Source organism: Lepidochelys kempii, chromosome 21, assembly GCF_965140265.1.
Source record: "Lepidochelys kempii isolate rLepKem1 chromosome 21, rLepKem1.hap2, whole genome shotgun sequence".
In the NCBI taxonomy this organism is placed as follows: domain Eukaryota; kingdom Metazoa; phylum Chordata; order Testudines; family Cheloniidae; genus Lepidochelys; species Lepidochelys kempii.
Window position 1 is genome coordinate 13,188,715 of NC_133276.1, and position 18,377 is coordinate 13,207,091.

General features: G+C 46.4%; 1 protein-coding gene across 7 annotated transcripts in view; it reads right to left on the reverse strand.

The window, feature by feature from the left end:
• RBM15 (RNA binding motif protein 15) overlaps positions 1 to 16,754 on the reverse strand; it is a 39,298-nt gene extending 22,544 nt beyond the window's left edge. For all 7 annotated transcript variants that reach the window (XM_073320152.1, XM_073320158.1, XM_073320157.1 and 4 more), the window contains exons 1-3: positions 8,024 to 16,754; positions 6,520 to 6,568; positions 2,197 to 2,313 (exon numbers count right to left, since the gene is read on the reverse strand). In XM_073320152.1, coding sequence (XP_073176253.1) covers positions 13,786 to 16,665 — 2,880 coding nt within the window. In that variant the 5' untranslated portion in view covers positions 16,666 to 16,754 and the 3' untranslated portion in view covers positions 2,197 to 2,313; positions 6,520 to 6,568; positions 8,024 to 13,785. The remainder of the gene's footprint in view (positions 1 to 2,196; positions 2,314 to 6,519; positions 6,569 to 8,023) is intronic.
• Positions 16,755 to 18,377: the final 1,623 nt, after the last annotated feature.

Consider the following 18,377-nt stretch of genomic DNA (forward strand, 5'->3'; position numbering starts at 1 on the left):
TGACAGAACGAGGAGTAATGGTCTCAAGTTACAGTGCAGGAGGTTTAGATTGGATATTAGTAAAAAAAGTTTTTCCTAGGAGGGTGGTGAAGCACTGGAATGGGTTACCTAGAGATGTGGTGGAATCTCCTTCCTTTGAGGTTTTTAAGGTCAGGCTTGACAAAGCCCTGGCTGGAATGTTTTAGTTGGGGATTGGTCCTGCTTTGAGCAGGGGTTGGGACTAGATGACCTCCGGAGATCCCTTCCAACCCTGATATTCTATGAATGCAGGATCGGGTTCCCAGGTGCTCCATCTTGCTTTTCACTTTTAAGTGGTCATTACACTGCACCTGCACTGTGCGTGATCAAACAGATATCAATAGGCCACTGAACACCTTTCAGGGAGTAACTGCTTCCATTAACAATGATTGAACCAATGACAAAGGCTCTTTCGCCTCATTATCCTGAGCCATGCAATTCATTTCTTCCTCTCCCAAGCCTACCTTTTGCATGTTCTTAGGCTCCCCTTAGATGCTTTCATGAGGAAAAGTGAAATACAATTCTTATAATCAATGAGACTTGTAGGAGTTGATTCATATTGTTGTTCCTATACTTGAGGATCTGTCTAAGAGCAGTTTTTGGGAGATGGTGAAGTGAAAGACCAAAAGGATAAATACCACATCCTAAGGTACAACCAGACTCAGAATGGCAACAAGACTCACTGGGATGATAAATGATTCCTTCAGCCTGGGATATTCAAAGGTGCCTAATTGAGTTGAGTGCTTACTTCCTTTAATGTCAATGGAAGGAGTTCCCTTAGCCTTCACTGAAAAGCCTAGTTCTATTAGATCCAAGCTCCTCCTCAAAAAAAGGTCCAAAGGGGAAGGTCTTTAGTTGGTATTTTTCATCAGCACAGGATTTGGAAAGAGTGATCAAAATATGAACTCAGGATTTGTCCAATGGAATAGTCACAGTATTATTCTCCTGAATAAGAATTACTATGGGTTTTGGGGTACTCAAATGTGCCATAAATAATTAAAATAGATCCCAGCCAATTTAACCACTGTGTGACTATAACCCATTTTGCAAGTTATAGTAAAAAAAAAAAAAAAAAGTTTCCTTTTCATGGAGTCTAATGGGCCATTTTACTGTGAAAGAAAACGTAGTGCTCAGGAAGAATTCCTGTTAGACAGCTCTAGATGCTACTGACCCAGTGACCAGGCCGAGATACTGTGAGTTCCCTTATACCTCCTTGGCTGCTTGCACCTCACTCCTGACCCAAAGGGGCCATCTCTAAGTGTGAAAGGAGAGCTCATCATCATTGCCCACTGAAATCCTTGCCCTTGCTGCTGAAATTGCCAGTGAGGGCCAGTTCGGGCTATTTAGCGTCAAATGTGGTTGTAGTTTGTTATATGGACACCTGTCGAAGCTGGACTAAGACCCTATTGATTTCATAGGTCATGCTTAAAGATTTGTCAGAGGGGTGAGAATGTCATGGATACCGTAACTTCTTTGTTTCTCAATGATTTCAATGTGGGAAGGCTCTAGGTAGGTCACACCCCATTGGCCCAGAGGGGAGGTAGTGTCAGAGAGTAAGCCAGCCCCACACTCACCGCACAGCAGGGGTATGGCCAGATATTTGAGTGAGTGGCACTGTGGCCTGATACAGAGTTGCAGCAACACTCACTGCTGCTCACGCCTGGAGTGAGTGAATACAGGTCGGGCTCACACTCAACTCCCAGACCCAGACCCATGGGACAAGAGCTGCTGTCATCTGGGGCGAGTGTGGTCAGGCTCACTCTCTCTCCAGCACAACCTCCCCTCCCATTCAGGCCGTCCCCTTTCACCATGCCAGGATTAGTGTTTAGTGCCAGGGCAGAGGGTGCTGCTGTGGGTGCTCATGGCAAGGAGGCAGGAGCAGAGGAGAAGGATGCTGGCCTATGATTATAGCAAGGTACAGCTGAATTTCATTTGTCACAGAATTTTTTAATCAATCAGCACAAAATCCTTGACTTTTACTAAATTTATTGTGACTACTCTGATTTTTGATAAAAATGCAGTGACAAATCTAAAACCTTAGTCATGGTGAACAGCCAAGATTAAAAAAAATTAAAAAACTCTCATCTTGGTGGCTTTTTTGATTTGTTCTGTAGAAAAAGGAGGTCACATTTGCAAAAAAGTTAAAATAAGAGTTTATACAGTATTTTAAATCCTTACCTTATGTATCTGAAGATCCAGTACCTGTCTCCACAAAAGCAGAAATCATTGTAAATCTGTTAGTACTCTGGATCTCAGTGGCGAGGTTTCAGTTCCTACTTCCATATCTGTGGAAACCTACATTGGATCATCAAAAGTCAAGGTAAAGGTTTAAAATATAGCTTTAGACAACTCCAAGGTACACAAAACAAGTCTTATCCCTGCCTTATAGTTTTTACAGCAACCTTTTCAACCAAAAGAATTTAGATAACAGCCAAACATAAGACCATATAAAGAAAAGGAGGACTCGTGGCACCTTAGAGACTAACCAATTTATTTGAGCATGAGCTTTCGTGAGCTACAGCTCACTGTGAGCTGTAGCTCACGAAAGCTCATGCTCAAATAAATTGGTTAGTCTCTAAGGTGCCACGAGTCCTCCTTTTCTCTTTGTGAATACAAACTAACATGGCTGCTACTCTGAAATAAGACCATATGTTGTCAATGTCAGCTGCTAACTGCTTGCTAAGCTAAGGCCTTGTCTATGCACGGAAATTGACTGGAATATTTATTGTGGAATAAGCACAGTGATTAGTCCAGCATCAAGTGACTTACTCCAGAAGAGTGTGTCCACATGGGGAGCTATTTCAGAACAGCTTATTCCAGTCAATCCCCTGTGTAGACAAGGCCTAAGTGACAAATTCCCAAGCCAACTGAAGAATTAAAACCCACTTAACATTTAAAAAGTTGACGGCATCATGGCCAACCAGTTTGAGCACAAGGACTCCTCACTTCAATCGTAGCTCTGCCACTGGCCACCTGTGACCTTAAGCAAGTTACATCACCACTTTACCTCCATTTCCCTATGTACAAAATGGGGCTAATGCTATTCACTGCCTATAGGGATACTGTGAGAATAAATATTTGTACAGTTTCAAAATGTAAAGCATGTATAGTGAGTATTAGTTATGGGAAATAAAAAGCATATTTAAAGTTTTACAACTTTTTAATAAGAACTCATGCTTTTTAGCGGCTACATTGGACACCCACACTTTTTTTGGCTGATTTAAGGTACACACCAAGACCCCCAAAGTTGAGTACTTGGCATAACTACACCCCTTAAGTTGCTGCTTACTTGTGCCCTAATTGAGAATAACATGATGTGAAAAATAATCAACACACACTCAGGAAAAGATGTGACAATATGGCTTCCCATCATGCAGGCACTGGGAAGCAGGATGGTTTTCCCCTCCTCAGTTTGGCAAATGCTTTGTATGGTTGTGACTTGATTTGTCCCCATACACAAGCACTGATAACAGGAATACTCAGAGCTCTAGGAACAACAGTCTCTAAACAACATGAATGTGCATCTGTGTTCACTATTGGTTTAGATGAGGAAAAAAGTTTCCCCAACAAAGTTCTGCAGAGCGAAAATGGGAAAGCTTTTCTTTTAAAAAACAAAACTCTGTAGTTTACAGCATGCTTGAAAACCCGAGAAAACCGGAGGCGAGCTTTTCAAGAGTGCTCGGTGTTGGCTTAACTCTATTTCCACAGAAGTCAGAGGGAGTTTTGCCATTGACCTCAGTGGGAACAGAACTCGGCCAACAGAGTACTTCTGAAAGTCCCGCCCAGGAGTTTTCACTTAGGTTAAAGTCTAGGGTTTAAAAGGTTCACATTATTCTGAACTAGTTGGTGAACTATTGGTGTAATACATGAAAGGCAAAAAATTCTGTCTAATCTATGGGTAAAGTTTTCAAAAGCATCTAAGTGCCTCAGGAGCCAAAGCCCCGATGTAAGGTGGATTGAGGCCGCCTCCTGAGTCACTTAGGCACTTTTGAAAATTTTACCTTTACACCAGTGATACTCAGACTGAGGCTTGCGAGCTGCAAGTAACTCTTTAATGGGTCTCCTGTGGCTCTTTGCAGCTTTTACTATGTTATTAACCGACTGTAGTTGATAAGATGATAATACTCGGTCAGTCATTTTGCAGTGAGAATACACACACACACACACACACGATATTTCCTGACATACTGTTTAAATATGAATACATAGTACCATAGTAAATGAAATAATGAATTCATACTACTATGGTGCTTTTGGGTAATGCTGATCACTAATTTGGCTCCTGAACCACTGAGGAGTGAGTATCACTGCCCTAGACTATTTTTTCATCTGGGCCAGCAGGAACTAGGATCACAGCCTGGGCTAAGAGAGACAAAGAAGAGCATCTATGTTGCTCAATAGCAACTTCTTCCCAGGGTCACTGAGTGCCCCCCCCAAAGAGGGGGGGAAATCCATCCAGTCCAAGTATTGTTGAGGCAATGAGATGAAGCTGTGGGCAAAGAACAGCTGCAACTGGGAAAATCCCCATGGATATAGAGGATCTAGTTTTAGATGCTAGAGTTCAGTAACATTCTAGAGCCAACTGCTTTCATGTGTTTTAGAAAGCTATATCTAGAAAAGCCGTATGTGTGTGGAATCAGCACAGTGCAGTCAGGGTAGCTTCCTGGTCATGCCAGGCCCTTCTAGTCTAGTTCAGTTTGAAATGAGAAAGACCAAAAGGCATTTATTAAGAAATATTTGACAGTTAGGAAGCATGCTGATACATCCATCCTCATTTCAAATGAATTTTAGTGTTGATGAACATATATGGGATTGACAGACACAGAGAATGAAGTCTTTCATTCATCCACGCAAGAGTGGCAGTTCAGGAAACACGTTAGCTTCCTTACATTGCCCCACCAACGTGCCTCAACCCTGACAAAGTGGTGATCTTTTAGGGCCAAAAGGAAAGTTCATTTTCAATTCCTTCTCCACTGAAATTGACAAGGAGTTCATAGCACTGAATGAAGACTCATTTCACATATGCTGACCTGGGCTAAGTTTAAATAACTGACAGAGCAATTCCTCGGCCACAATGAGCTAGAGACCTCATCACCACCCACAATACAATAGCCCATTGTATGAGGACTTAGGAGTCAAGAAGCACTATCAAATCCAGATCTTCACAATAGCTTTTGGAAGCCCTAGGCCATGGAAGGATAGGTGTTTCACACACCAGAGGTCCACCTGGCACCCTAAATCTAGTCAAGAAGTAGAACAATTTAGGGTAGTCATGTCTAGGTTTGATGTGATTCAAATGTGTGACCTGGAGATTAGAAAGAAGGTGCAGCCTAAACATGAAATACCTAAAAGCTTATTTGTTGCACACTGCAGAACCCACAAGGAAATAACCAATACAAGGTTGCTTCCAAGACTAGACATCATTGTCACGTGCTGCAGAGATACTGCCCTGAACAGGACAGCACATGTATCTCTTAGTATTAATTTAGATAATGCTGCCTACATGCTAGATACTTTAGTCATCATCATTAAATAGTCAAAGAATCACACTGAGAATGCAGCAACTCTGAACCAAAGTTAAAATCTGAAGCCAGACTGATCTTCAGTTCAGGATGTAAAACTAACATGAATGTAACTGATTCTCCAGTCAAGTTTATTTTTTGGATTTAAGTAACATATCACTTGGGTAAGCACTTCACTGGAGGCAATACAAGGACTAGCCAGCGAAAGGAATCCAGACTGTTTCCCATATAATTAGTTCTCTGTTCCTGCTTGAGATGCCCTGACTTAATCAGAACGACATCAATTAATATCCAAACATCTCAGGTCCCTCATACAGGGCCCAAGCTCCCATTAAAATAGTCAATGGAAAGACTCCTTTATGCTCAAAATGAAGTTAGATTAGATCCTCTTTGGTTTATGGTTTACTGGAGTGAGAGCTGAATAGTATCTTATCAAGTGAGCAATAACACAGTTCAAGTGAATGCCTGGCAGACTCCTTCAGTTACGATGTAGTCGGCCTAAAACATTCCTGTCTTCTCAAAATATTTGTCCAAACTACTCACAGTCTGAAAACCACTGTACATACGGTTTTTTTCAGTTCTCTGGGACAGTGTCTCTCCAAGATCTAATTTCTTGCCATTTTGCAATAAAATGTTAGTTGTATAGCGTTAAGTGTTACACAAATCTTACTGTGAACGTTAGCAGCTGTTCAGGTTTAAGAGCAGACTGAACTTTTTTTTTTTTTTTAAACTTATTTACAACACAGCTGCAGCAGATAAAGAGCACAGTTCCAAAGAAACATGGGTGTGAATTCAAATAGCCAATTCCCCTCTTGTTTGGCTAGAATCAGTTTACACGGCAGTGCAGTTAAATGGTTCATCTTATAAATCCATTTTCCCATTAAACTTGTTTACCTGAAGTTCCACTAGCCAAATTAATTCAACGAATAAGCACTGTTAACCTTTAAAATTATTAATTTTAACAAAAGTGTGAAGTTACCTGGCACGTTAAGGCGTCCCTCTAACCAATCCAGAGGGGCTGAACAATCCTGTGAAGAAATAACTCACTATTACAGAACTGCCATTAGAGAATCACCCTGCGCCACACGCCAACACTAATTAAAATCACTGGGGTATAAGTATCTGATAATACAGGGAGAGGAGAAATAATCTCTTAATTAAGGAGATTCATACTGATGTTGAATACAGCTAGAGACCTCTTATGGATTAGCCTCCAGGGGCATCACATTGCGTTTGCAGGAAGTTGAAGTTCCAGCTTCTCACATCAAAAGGACATCAAAATCTGACAGTAAATGCCAGATCGCTGATCCACCCACCCAGATTGCCTGTCTCCATTATCCATCTTCTTGAAGATGTCCCAATTATTTGGATTATATGAATAAAACTCCATCACCCTGTCTGGGATTGATAATCCAGGCATGTCAATGCTGAAAATGTTCAATCACACCTCTGATTCATAGTACTACTACAGGCCCACGGTCAACATACCTTTTATAAATGGAATTAAAATTATTGTACCAAATTTAAGATTTAGATGGCATATCTGAGCAAGGTGGGAGAACAAACACTGAGTAAAAATGTCTTATTTCGGACTACGATGAATACACAAGCTCCATATGAAGTTGGAGTTTTCTAGTTATTACATATCTAGAACAGCTCCAGACCATTTGGGTTATGCAGCTTAATCCTACACTTACACCAGCATACCACAAACAGAGGAGCATCTTTGTTGAACCACTGGCCAGTCGTCAGTGTACCAATATACACAAACACACACTCCCCATGCCAGCGTTAGCCCATTGGGGGCCCTAAGCAGGAATATTTCCCACCCCGATGCACACAAATTAAGTAGCACTGTGGGTTAAGTTAGTGTTTTCATTCAAGCATTAGGTGAAGGATAAGAGGTAGGTCTATGCTGCAAAAAAAGACCCATGATAGCAAGTCTCAGAGCTTGGGTCTACAGACCTGGGTTCACACTACAGGGCATGCACATCCCCCCTCGGACACTGAAACCCATCACCCCCACCAGGCTTCAGAGGCCAAGCTCTAGGTTAAACAGAAACAGCCACGCTGCTATTTTTAGCCCTGTAGCAAAAGCCCCAGTCTGCAGACCTGGGCTCCAAAACTCATTGCCACAGGTTTTATTTTTGAGGTGTAGACATACACTACGCTGCCAGAAAACTGGAGGTTTTATTCATGAGACCAGTGTCTTGCACCTCCAGTTGCTAGAGGTGCTTTGCAGCCTTTAACATGAACTCCCAGGACCAAACTAAAAAGTAGCATTGAGTGGTACTGAAGAGTACAGTCCAGTCCCCAAAGATTGGTGGTCATGGCTCTTTGATCTGGAGTGAACACGTTAGTAAAAATTAGTAGGTATCCTCAGGGGTGGAGGATAAACAAAAACAACAAAAAAAAGCCACTTAAATCAATAAAACCTTCTCCCTATAAATCACAATTCAGTTTGACCTTTAAAACCCCCTTACCTGTTTATAAGAGATTTATACAGCTGTTTGCCACGGGAACGGACACCTTGCAGAACAAAATCATGGCATCCTTTGTTGATAAGGACCTGTTGCCTAGCAATCATCCTGCATGGATGAAGGACAGGACTAGGGTTCTTTATCCACAGTAGATTACGATTTCAAGGCAACCAGAGCAAGCTCGCATCTCAAGGTGTCTTCATCTGCATGTCACACAGCGACTAGTTAATTCTAACAAAGACTGGCAAATATAACACGAGAGGTTTCTGAAGCCAACGATGCAGCAGTGTTAGCTTCCTCTTGAGCTCTGGTGTTGTCAAATGCCCCGAAGTCTCCTGCAGCAAACACGGAGTTGTACTCCTGTACTGGAACAGCCTTCCAAAGCTCAGGAGCCCCCGTACAGGATAATGCAGGAACTACAGCATACAATTTTTTCAAAGGTGCTTTTCCTCTCAATCTGTACTACAAACTGAGGTGACTGCAAGCAAACGTGCAGCCGTACCTATGAAACGATCAGGGTGCATGCACATCCAAGGCGTGTGGAACATTTGCTTCAAAACCGGCCAAAATAAGGCACTGATACCAATGCAAACGTTTTAATTACAAACGCTAGCTCTCTGGAATTCTTCATCCATTCAGAACTAAACCCATCACTGCATAACTCTGGTGACAAGCCCCTGGAGATGGAGGAGCTCCTCAAAGTGTGTCAGGAAAGGTTTTATTAACATTTAACACTTTTTAATGAGACTCATTTTTCTTTTCTTTTGGCAATTTGGTGCAAAGGTTTACGTGCATGATTCAAAGCAATTTCAAACTTTTTCTTCAAATTAAAAAAAAAAAATCAAAACTAAAGCCAAACAAGTTGGGTGAACAAAATAAATCAGAAACTTAAAATTCAGGAACTCCAGCTCTTCAAACCAGCGAAGCCCCAGACTTGCACACTGTTCTGAGGCTTTTATGGTGTTTTCCCTGCTTCTTGCATGCCCGCATCAGCACCGTTTCCTCGTAAAGATGAGGAGTTAGCAGCAAATGACCCCCTTCATTGCAATCAAAGGGAGGTGCCACAGCAACACAATGAACTAGATTCTTCAGATCTGATACAACAGGCTGGTCAATATGAAAGTGATGGTCTCCCTGCTTCTTGCTCAAGACCCACAACTATCAGATCAACAACTGAGCAGCAGCAGCAAGTACCCCTTAGCTGCAAACAAAGGGGTCAAAGGTTTGTCGTCAATTCACTTCCAGGCAGAAAAACATTTTCCTCAAAAGAAACAATTTATTTAGAATGAAACAAAATCAGCTCAACTGTGAGCGCATGTTTGAGTGACAGCTACTTTTAAGCTGTGTGAGCCATAAAAAGGGTATTCCTTTACTTTTCCAGAAATCTTGTGTACACAGCACAAAGCAAAGAGGTCATTTTTCCACTTTAAAACACGGGCATTGGCATCACAATAGCAGATACACAACTTTTTTTTTTTAAGCTGCCATTTTAGTAAAATGCACAAATACTAAACAGATAAGCTTTCTTCCACCAAGAGGCCCATGTAAATTCCACACGAGCAACAATTTCTCTTCGCAAAGGTCCATTAGAGCTTGGAATCCCATGTTATCTTCCACAGTCCGCCAGCTTTGCTTGCAGGAGGAAAGAAAAGGTAAACATTTGTACTGAAACAACAACAGGTTTTCCCCTCCCCACACTATACATATGAACATAAAGAACTACAAGGCCTTTCTAAGTATTCTACTTGGACTTGGAAAAGCACCAATACCACCCACTGGCACAAAACCTTGAAATGAAGTCACTTTCTATGTATAGATGCATAACAAGTAGTGCAGGTTTTTTGGACTGCTGTTAAACCAGGTTTACAGGATTGAAGATATACAGGATTGAAGATATTCAACAGGTTTCTAACAGGTAACGCAACATGTCAAAAATCAGCCATGAGGAAAACCAACTGAATGGTTTATAATTCACTTGATTTTCCTCAAAGGACATTTCCTGAGGGCAACTTCTCAACAAAAACATGAAATGTAGTGTTACAAGTTGATATCTTCTCATTTTGCTGTATAATTCCAACAGCAGGATGCAACTCCATTATTGTAGCAAAGAGGTCAAATCAAGGATGCCACCTAATAAACAAAACTTAAGATGTTACTATTCAAGTAGTATTTCTAATCCATCATTTTCATACAATTCGAACTGCATGGAATTAAATTCATTTAACATTTTCAAAACGATACGGTTTGCTTTGCTTAAGTCTACACAATGACTACTTTTATATCAAGTTTAATGATTCATTGGAGTCACTGTCCTTGGTTTTTATTTGTAGAAAGTCATTAAGAATGGGAGGCAGGGGGAAAGAATCCCAAATCCTCTAGTTACATGGCAATGATTTCTTCAAGTCTGGCTTCTTTTCATAGCAGGCTCTTAGCAGGCTCCCGATAAGCACTGCTGTCAACACTGAATTGGGAAAGGATGTCCCCAGCAGCCTTCACTCAAAACCTCAGAAATCTTTAGACCCTCACCCCCCCATTTTGTTCTCCACTCCCCACTAATACTCAAGGCCCTACACACCACAGCTAACATCAGCTAGATGGTTCCTTAAGCTACGCAAAGAACTTGTGTTCTCTCTTCTCTGCCCTCCATAGGAGGCTGCCTCCAAAATACCTTCAACCACTATTGGCAAGAAGAGACCTCTAACTGAACTCATACTTCTTTAAAAAGGTTTAAGACCTATTTGTCTGTGTTGCGTGTACTTCTCGTCTCTCCTCTGCGATCCTTGCAAGGGTGACATCACTGTCTAAACCACAGGAGTCTATACCTTGCAATAGTTTGAGGTAGCCTTGAGATTCACACCACAGCTGCCAGCAAACAGACTGTACACTAGATTCAAGCAAACAAAGCCGTTGGCTAACAGCCAAGAGAGTTGTATAAAGTTTGCGATTTGTAAAAATCGCAAATATTAACAAAAGTATGAGTCACTTGAGGTTCTTTCCCCAAAGCATAAAGCACACTATGAAATGATGATTCAGGAAAGGGACATCCCTTTTCCACGCTAATTCAGTACATTGTAACTAATGAAATATAGGAACATCAGCTGCACACAGCATTAGAAGAGATACTGAGCTCTTACTAGAGCCACATAATGACAAATATAACCAGAAAATGTAACTCTGCTACATCTGTTCTGCTCTATACAGAAGTGGCATTAAATTTGGACTTCTGCTAGCAATCAGCCCTGGCAAAGGAGGTTTAAGTGGACAGTTACTCCAATGCTGTGCGCTTCTATAGCATAAGGGAAAATACAGCCAAAAGAGCTGTATTAGAATCGATGCAGCCTGTGGCTAAGTGCTGGGTCAAAATGTTGCCAGTTACTTGTTTTGACTTTATGTATCCATAAAGGGTGTTCAAATCCTTGTTTGCAAAACAGAACAGCAAATAAATCAGATTTAACAGAAGCAGATACCTCATTAAATAAGAAACCAAGAAACCTGGAGTTTGAAGTACAGTCTTGTCTAATCCATATTAATATTCAGTATAGCACATCTCAAGCTCAGAGGCCAGAGATAACAAACATGACTGCATAATTTTCAAGGAAAAAGGACAGTGCATCTAGATTGCTCTTTCCTGGGAGGACTTCCCTAAGTGTTAGTTGTCAGAGATTTGCTGATAAGTGTACTTTGACCCCAAGTTTTGTTGGTTTCTTTAAAAAACAAAAACAACCCCCCCACACACACTAACAGGTGTTTTGTTGCATCTGACAGTAACAAACACTGCTCTTGGCAAGTTTAAATATTGAATACAAACAAGCTTACTGCTAGTATTTTACATTTTTGAATTCCCAGTGGTAAAGTTGGATAGGTGATCTTTAAAACCCTAAGAGTAATTAGCCCAGTACTTTAAAGTGATTCTAACTTCCTCCTGTATCACAAATACAATGAGGAAACTCACTGTAAATGCAACAAATGCTTAAAATACAGTGAAATAGGCAACACAGCATCTGTGATGAATTACATGATAATATGCAACATAGACACCTGCTAAATCAAACATTGTTTATCACAAGTGGTGAATATGCTGTATTACCTAAAACATATGGAGCATCCTTTATGTAATTGGTGCCATTTCCAAAAATATAACAGTTTTCATTGTTAATAGCAAGACAAACAGCTGCATTCTGCCTTCTATAAGCCTATTACGTTCATGCTGAAGGACAATCCAGAAGTCCTGGAGTATTAAATGAGGTTTGTAATTTTAGTCTAGAAAAAAGTAAGGAGTAGCTAAAACTAGTTTTAGTCAGTAGAGAACAATGAACACACTACAGGGTCTGAGTAAGAAGACAGTGTCACTTTTACACAGCCACATTTCAAAAACCATAGTATAAACCTAGGCAAAAAAAGTGAAAGATCATGTTCTTGTTTCTACAAAGAGGTTTGTACAGTGTAAATAAGTATATTCATATTTACACTTCATTTGGGGACTAGCTAAGTTGGGGGCTTTAAAATGTTTTGATATCTGTTTTTTTTCTAGGTTTTATCATGATAATAAGGGAAAAAAGCATAGAGAAAAATGAAATGAACTAGGTTGGCTGAACAAGGTGAACTGCTTTTTCAACATTTTGGAGAACTTTTAATATTCTGCCAAGATGATAAAAAACACTGCAGTCCCTATGACTATGAAACCTCACGTAAGGCCCACTGTACAGTATCTAAAAGAAGTCCTCAGAAGACAGACAGCAGTTTCTTTCTATTAACAAAGAGATAAAATGGTGATGAGAACTTTACATAGTTTAATTTTCACAGAATTAAAAGCCCTCTCTGAAAAAGTATACTTGTTTGGAGTCTGCATTGTGGAATCCACTGTACCTGCAACTCTGAAAAAGGCAGTAAAAACAACAACAAAAACCCATCAAATGATTAGCTGTTCTTAAAGCACCTACTTGTTTCTTGCATACAATAGTAAGTACAAGACATTCAAGGTTTGTGACAAAGTCCTCACCTATTTACCAAAATGCTGTTACTGCTACAAACCCAAAGTGCACATATGGGATACAATGGAACTCAGAACAGCAGGAACACGCCTGTTAAAAGCACACCTTCTGGGCATGCATTTCTGTGGACTGGCTGAAATCCTCAAATCAATACCTACTAAGGAATTCAATGTTCGAGCTCCAGTGTACCACAAGATGAGGTGCTAGTCACCTAAAAGAAATCAACCTTGAGTCAGTCAACTCAAAGTGAAACCATTCAGGTTCCTGATAAAGGACTTATTTAACTTAGGGCTACTGGTCTAAGGCCTTCCCAGAATTTCAAAGACTCAGAATGAGTCGATGCCAGTCCACTATCTGGTCTGTTTAAACGACTTAGTGCTTTAAATCTGGTCTTTTAAGTTTGTAATTCTAGAGGAGTTTTTAAACCTGCTTTTTTTAAAAAAAAAAATCAAATGAAAAAAGAACAAAAGTTAAAATTAAAAAAAAGTGGGAATTTTTCATTTTTAGTTGAAGCAGGCTTAACCTCCCTGCTACCCTCACTGATAAGGGATCCTCAAAATATCCTACTCAGGCTAAAGGCTAAACCTCCTTGGCTTCTAACTATAGAAAAATGTAGTTACAGAAAAACAGGCGGGGAAAATTGGCTACAAATAAAGATCGAATTAAAAATAATTGTGGGGCTTGCTAAGGCTGTATCCCATAGCACCTGGCACACACTGGAAGGGCTGTGTGGAGGAGAAATAGGCAGGGTTGGGTACAGAAAACACAAGGGCTTTAGGATGCACCACGGACAATGATCATGACCAGATAGTCGTCCTCTGATTTGGCCAGGGCCTTGGCTGTGGAGTCCAGGAACTGCTGGGAGAAGTCGCAGGGTGGGAAGGCGTGCAGGACCCCGCTGTTCTCCTTGTCTTTGTTGCCCCCCACAGGGAGGCTGATCACTCCGGCAGCCTGCTTTTGCTTTAGATAGGACACGAGGTTCCTGAGCGGCCTCTGTGTGGAGGTGGTGGCAGCATCACTGGCCCCAGATGAGGAGCGGTTGTCCGAGGTGCCAGGCACAGCCAAGAGGATGGCATAACCATTGGGCCCTGCCACTTTAATACGACGGGTGACCTCATCCAGCTTGGGCTGGTCCAGGCGGAGACGCTGGGTGATCTTAAGCTGGGCTACTTTACCACCAGTTGCTCCCTCCACCAGGAGGCTGCTAGCTACACTGAGGTCCCCCTGAAGCAGGTGCATGTTGGACGGGAAGTTGCTATTCTTCAACAGGAGCATCCCCTGCCAAGCCAGGCATAGTTTGGGGGACCCGCCAGCCTGTGACGTTCCATCTTGCTGCTGCTGCTTCTGGGGTGGAGGTTTAAGCCGGGACCCTCCACCACTGCCCCCTTCCGTGGTACGCTCGTCCTTTTTGGCTGGGCTCTTGCATTCCTGGGCAGCAACTGCTGTGGAGGTGCGGTGCTTCCTCTCTCTTTCAGCAGAGTTTTTGCGGTCACGCTTTTCATTCGGACCTCTTTCAAGACTGCCCCTGCGTGGCTCCCGGACAGGTGACGGCCGCTCCAGCAGGAGCAAACGGGAGGATAAGCGTTCTGTGTCGCTAGCGTAGCGCTCCCTGCTCCCACCAAGATCAGGACTGCGATCTTGGGGAGAGGCCGTGGCCAAACAATGTCGCTTACGGGACACAGATGAACGCTCGCTATCTGGAGAGCGGTCTAAGTGCCGGCCACCGTCCTCTGCCAATCTTCGCTTCCTGGGTTGGTCCCTGCTGCTGCTGCCACCGCCCAGCTCCCTCTCTCCTCGGTCCCGCTCCAGGGACCAGCCATCCCGCCGGCGCTCCAGACTTTCCAGTGGGTCGTAGGCAGCTGCTCGATTGCTCCTGTCCCGTACAGGAGGTGGTGGTGGCACCCACTCTGCCTCAGGATAGAGATCTCTGTCGCGGTCTCTATAGAGCAGTGGTGGTGTCCTGTCCCGTGCCCCCCGAAGTGGGTCTGGGGGAGCTCCACGGTGAGCCCCAAAGGCAGCTGCCTCTGCTACTAGCTCATAGTGGGCAGGCGGTGGTAGGGTTAGCGGCTGCAAGTAGGGTTGCTGGTAGCGATGCTCAGTGTCAGCAAAGTCCACTCGGAGGCGCCGGTCTGGCCCACCCAAAGGGAAGCCACGCATATGGGCACAAGCGGCCTGTGCTGCGTCCAGGCTCTCATACTGGATGTAAGCCCATGAGTCACCTTTACGATAGTCAATAGTGCGAATGGTGCCAAAACGGTCAAACTCCCTCGCCAGAGCGGCCAGTGGCACCCAGGGCCCAAGGCCACCCACCCAAAGCCTAGTGGTAGGAGTGGCTTTGCCATAACCAATTTTGATAGGGTTGCGCAGCAGCACCTTTCCAGACATGGCTAGCTTGGCCCGGTGTGCCATGTCCAGATTCTCAAATTTGAGGAAGCCATAGGTGCTGGTCTGGCCACGACCCGGACGCTTGATGTCCACTTCTGTGATGACCCCGAAGCGGTCAAAGGCCCGGCGCAGGTCCGACTCGCTCACGGTGATGTCCAGGTTGCCCAGGAACAAAGTGCGGTTGGCTCTCTGATCATCCTCAGGACTGATCTCCTCCTCGCCAGCAACGCCAGCACCTCCCCCTCCTCCTCGGAAGCCCCCAGCCGCTGCCACTCCAGCCACTCGCTCCAGCCCATAGGCTGGCCGCACACGGGTATCATAGAAAGCCCCGTAGTCCCGCTCCCTCTCCAGCTCCCGAGGCAGGGGAGGTGGCGGGGGCAGGCGGCCCAGAGCGAGTTGCTGTAGCCGGTAGTCCCTGTAGCCCAGGCCCCCTCCTCCACCCGCCGGCGACAGCGCCCTCTGGGTGGCTCCGGCCGGGGGGTGCCTGACAGCGGCGGCCGCGGCCGCCGCCACGCCCACGGCCGCGGCCCCGTAGGGCGAATGGGAATCCTTGTCCAGCAGGGCCGGGGAGCGGCTGCTGCGGCGCCGGCTGCTGCCCCCGACGTAGACGGCTTCGATCTTGAGCGGCCGGTCGTAGAGCACCAGGCGGCCGCGGGCGTGCTTGGCGGCGCGGGCGTCCTCCGGCCGGCGGAAGTTGACGAAAGCCACCCGCTCGTCGCTGGCGCCGCTGCCCGGCGGGAGGCGGCTGATCTTGACGCTCACGTCGCCGAAGCGCTTGAACTCGTGGAAAAGCCCGTCCTCCACCGCCTCGTCGCTCAGCGCCGAGCCCAGCTCGCTGATCTTCAGCGTCTTGTACTCGCCGCTCCCGCCGCCCGCCCCGGCCGCCTCCGACGAGGAGGAGGCCGGCGGCGCCCGGGACTCACCCCCGCCGCCCCGGCCGCCGCCGCCGCTGCGGGACGACTCCGCGTTCTTGCCGCCGCTGTAGCCGTGGCGGCCGCCGCCGGAGCTGGCCGCCGCCGCCGCCGCCCCCGACTCGTACTCGCGGCTGCCGCCCCGGCTGGCCTTGTCCAGGTGCGGGCCCCGCCGGCTGCTGCTGCTCTCGCCGGAGCCGCCCGCCGCTTTCCCCCCGTTGCTGCCGCCCGCGCCGGAGCCGCCGGGCTTCTTGCTGCTGCGCTCGGCCCGGGCCGAAGACGAGGAGGAGGCCGAGTCCTCGCCGCCGCCGCCCCGGGACCGTTTGGCCTTGGCCGGGGAGCGCTCCTTGCCCTTCATGGCGGCAAGCAGCTCCGGGACGGGTTCCCTGACTAACCGCCGCGCTCACACACCCGCCGCCATCTTGGACCCCGCCGCGGAAATGGGCCCCGCCCACCTCGCCCCCATTGGGCAGTTAAATCATCACCCGCCCCCCTCATTGGAGAGTGAGTCTGTCAGCGATCAGCGGCCCGGGCGTTCCCAAGGTTCGCCAGCGGAAGGCCCACCCTGCCGCAGCACGCTGAGGTGGTGATTGGCGGGGAGGTCTGTCTCTCGTCGCCGATTCTCGCGCTCTCGGGGCTCCCTGGCGGACGGCCCACCTCGAAGGCTCTTATTGGACAGCTGTGGAATCGCAGCGTTCTGATTAAACCGTGTATCTGTCAATCCTAACGGTTCTCGCGCTCTCGCTGCCCGACTCTTTCACGCGCCTCGGTCAGGTGGCAGAGTCTCTTTTCTATGATTGGTGGAGCTATCTGACATTGCAAACGGTTCTACTTGTGCCACCGACATCCCGCCCCGCCATTTCCCATTGGTCAGAGACCCTTCACCCTTAACATTTAATTAGATGAGGGTTCCTTCAATCTTAACGTTTCGTCGCGAGCCACCGTGATCCCGCCCCCCCCCCGCTCTCATTGGTCACGGGAAGCCTTTCCCTAGCGATATGGTAGGATGCAGTCCACGTCTCTCCCGGCTCAGCGCGGGTCGCAGCTTGTCCCGCCCCAAGGTCATCATTGGTCGGTTGAAATCTTCCCTCGCCATCTGATTGGATGGGAAAGACTAGCCCGCCCCACGGATAGGCTGTGGGAGATGTCAGTCACGCTGGGGCTGGCAGTCAGGAAGGGGAGCGCACGCACGTGTTGCTTGCTGTGCCCGGCCCGGCCCTGCCGGCCGCCTCATGCCCGCTGCCGGCGCTGGAGCGGGGCGGGGCGGGAACTGGGTGTCTGCCTCCCACCCCCAGCCCCGGGCCCGGTTCGAGATTTTCACGTTTTTCCCCCAATCAGACGAAAAGTCAAAATTTCGAAAACGTTCCCGAGCCGGGGAGAGCTCAGGATCGGGCCCGGTGATCCGGGGAGAGCTCAGGATCGGGCCCGGTAATCCGGGGAGAGCTCAGGAGCGGGCCCGGTAATCCGGGGAGAGCTCAGGAGCGGGCCCGGTGATCCGGGGGAGGGGAGAGCTCAGGAGCGGGCCCGGTGATCCAGGGAGAGCTCAGGGGCGGGCCCGGTAATCCGGGGAGAGCTCAGGAGCGGGCCCGGTGATCCAGGGAGAGCTCAGGGGCGGGCCCGGTAATCCGGGGAGAGCTCAGGAGCGGGCCCAGTGATCCGGGGAGAGCTCAGGATCGGGCCTGGTAATCCGGGGGAGGGGGAAAGCTTAGGACTGGGAAATCCAGAAGAAATCCTGGCACCAGGTGCAGTAATGTGCGAGGTCCTGGCATCAGGCCCAGTCAGTAATCTAGGAAAAAGAAGATCATGTCTAATAATTGGCGGGGGAGGGGTGCAGGATCCATCTGATAATATGGGGGGGGAAACCCAAATTCAGGTCCGATAATCCTTGGGAACACCTGGGCTCAGGTCCGATGATCTGGGGACAAAATGCGTTTGGGTCCTATAATTCAGTGATAGCTCAGGACTGGGTCTGATAATATGGAGGGGGGGATGGGAAACAGGATCGGTCTGATAATCTGAGGAAAACATTTGGATTGGATCCAATAATACACCCATATTGGGTTTGATAAT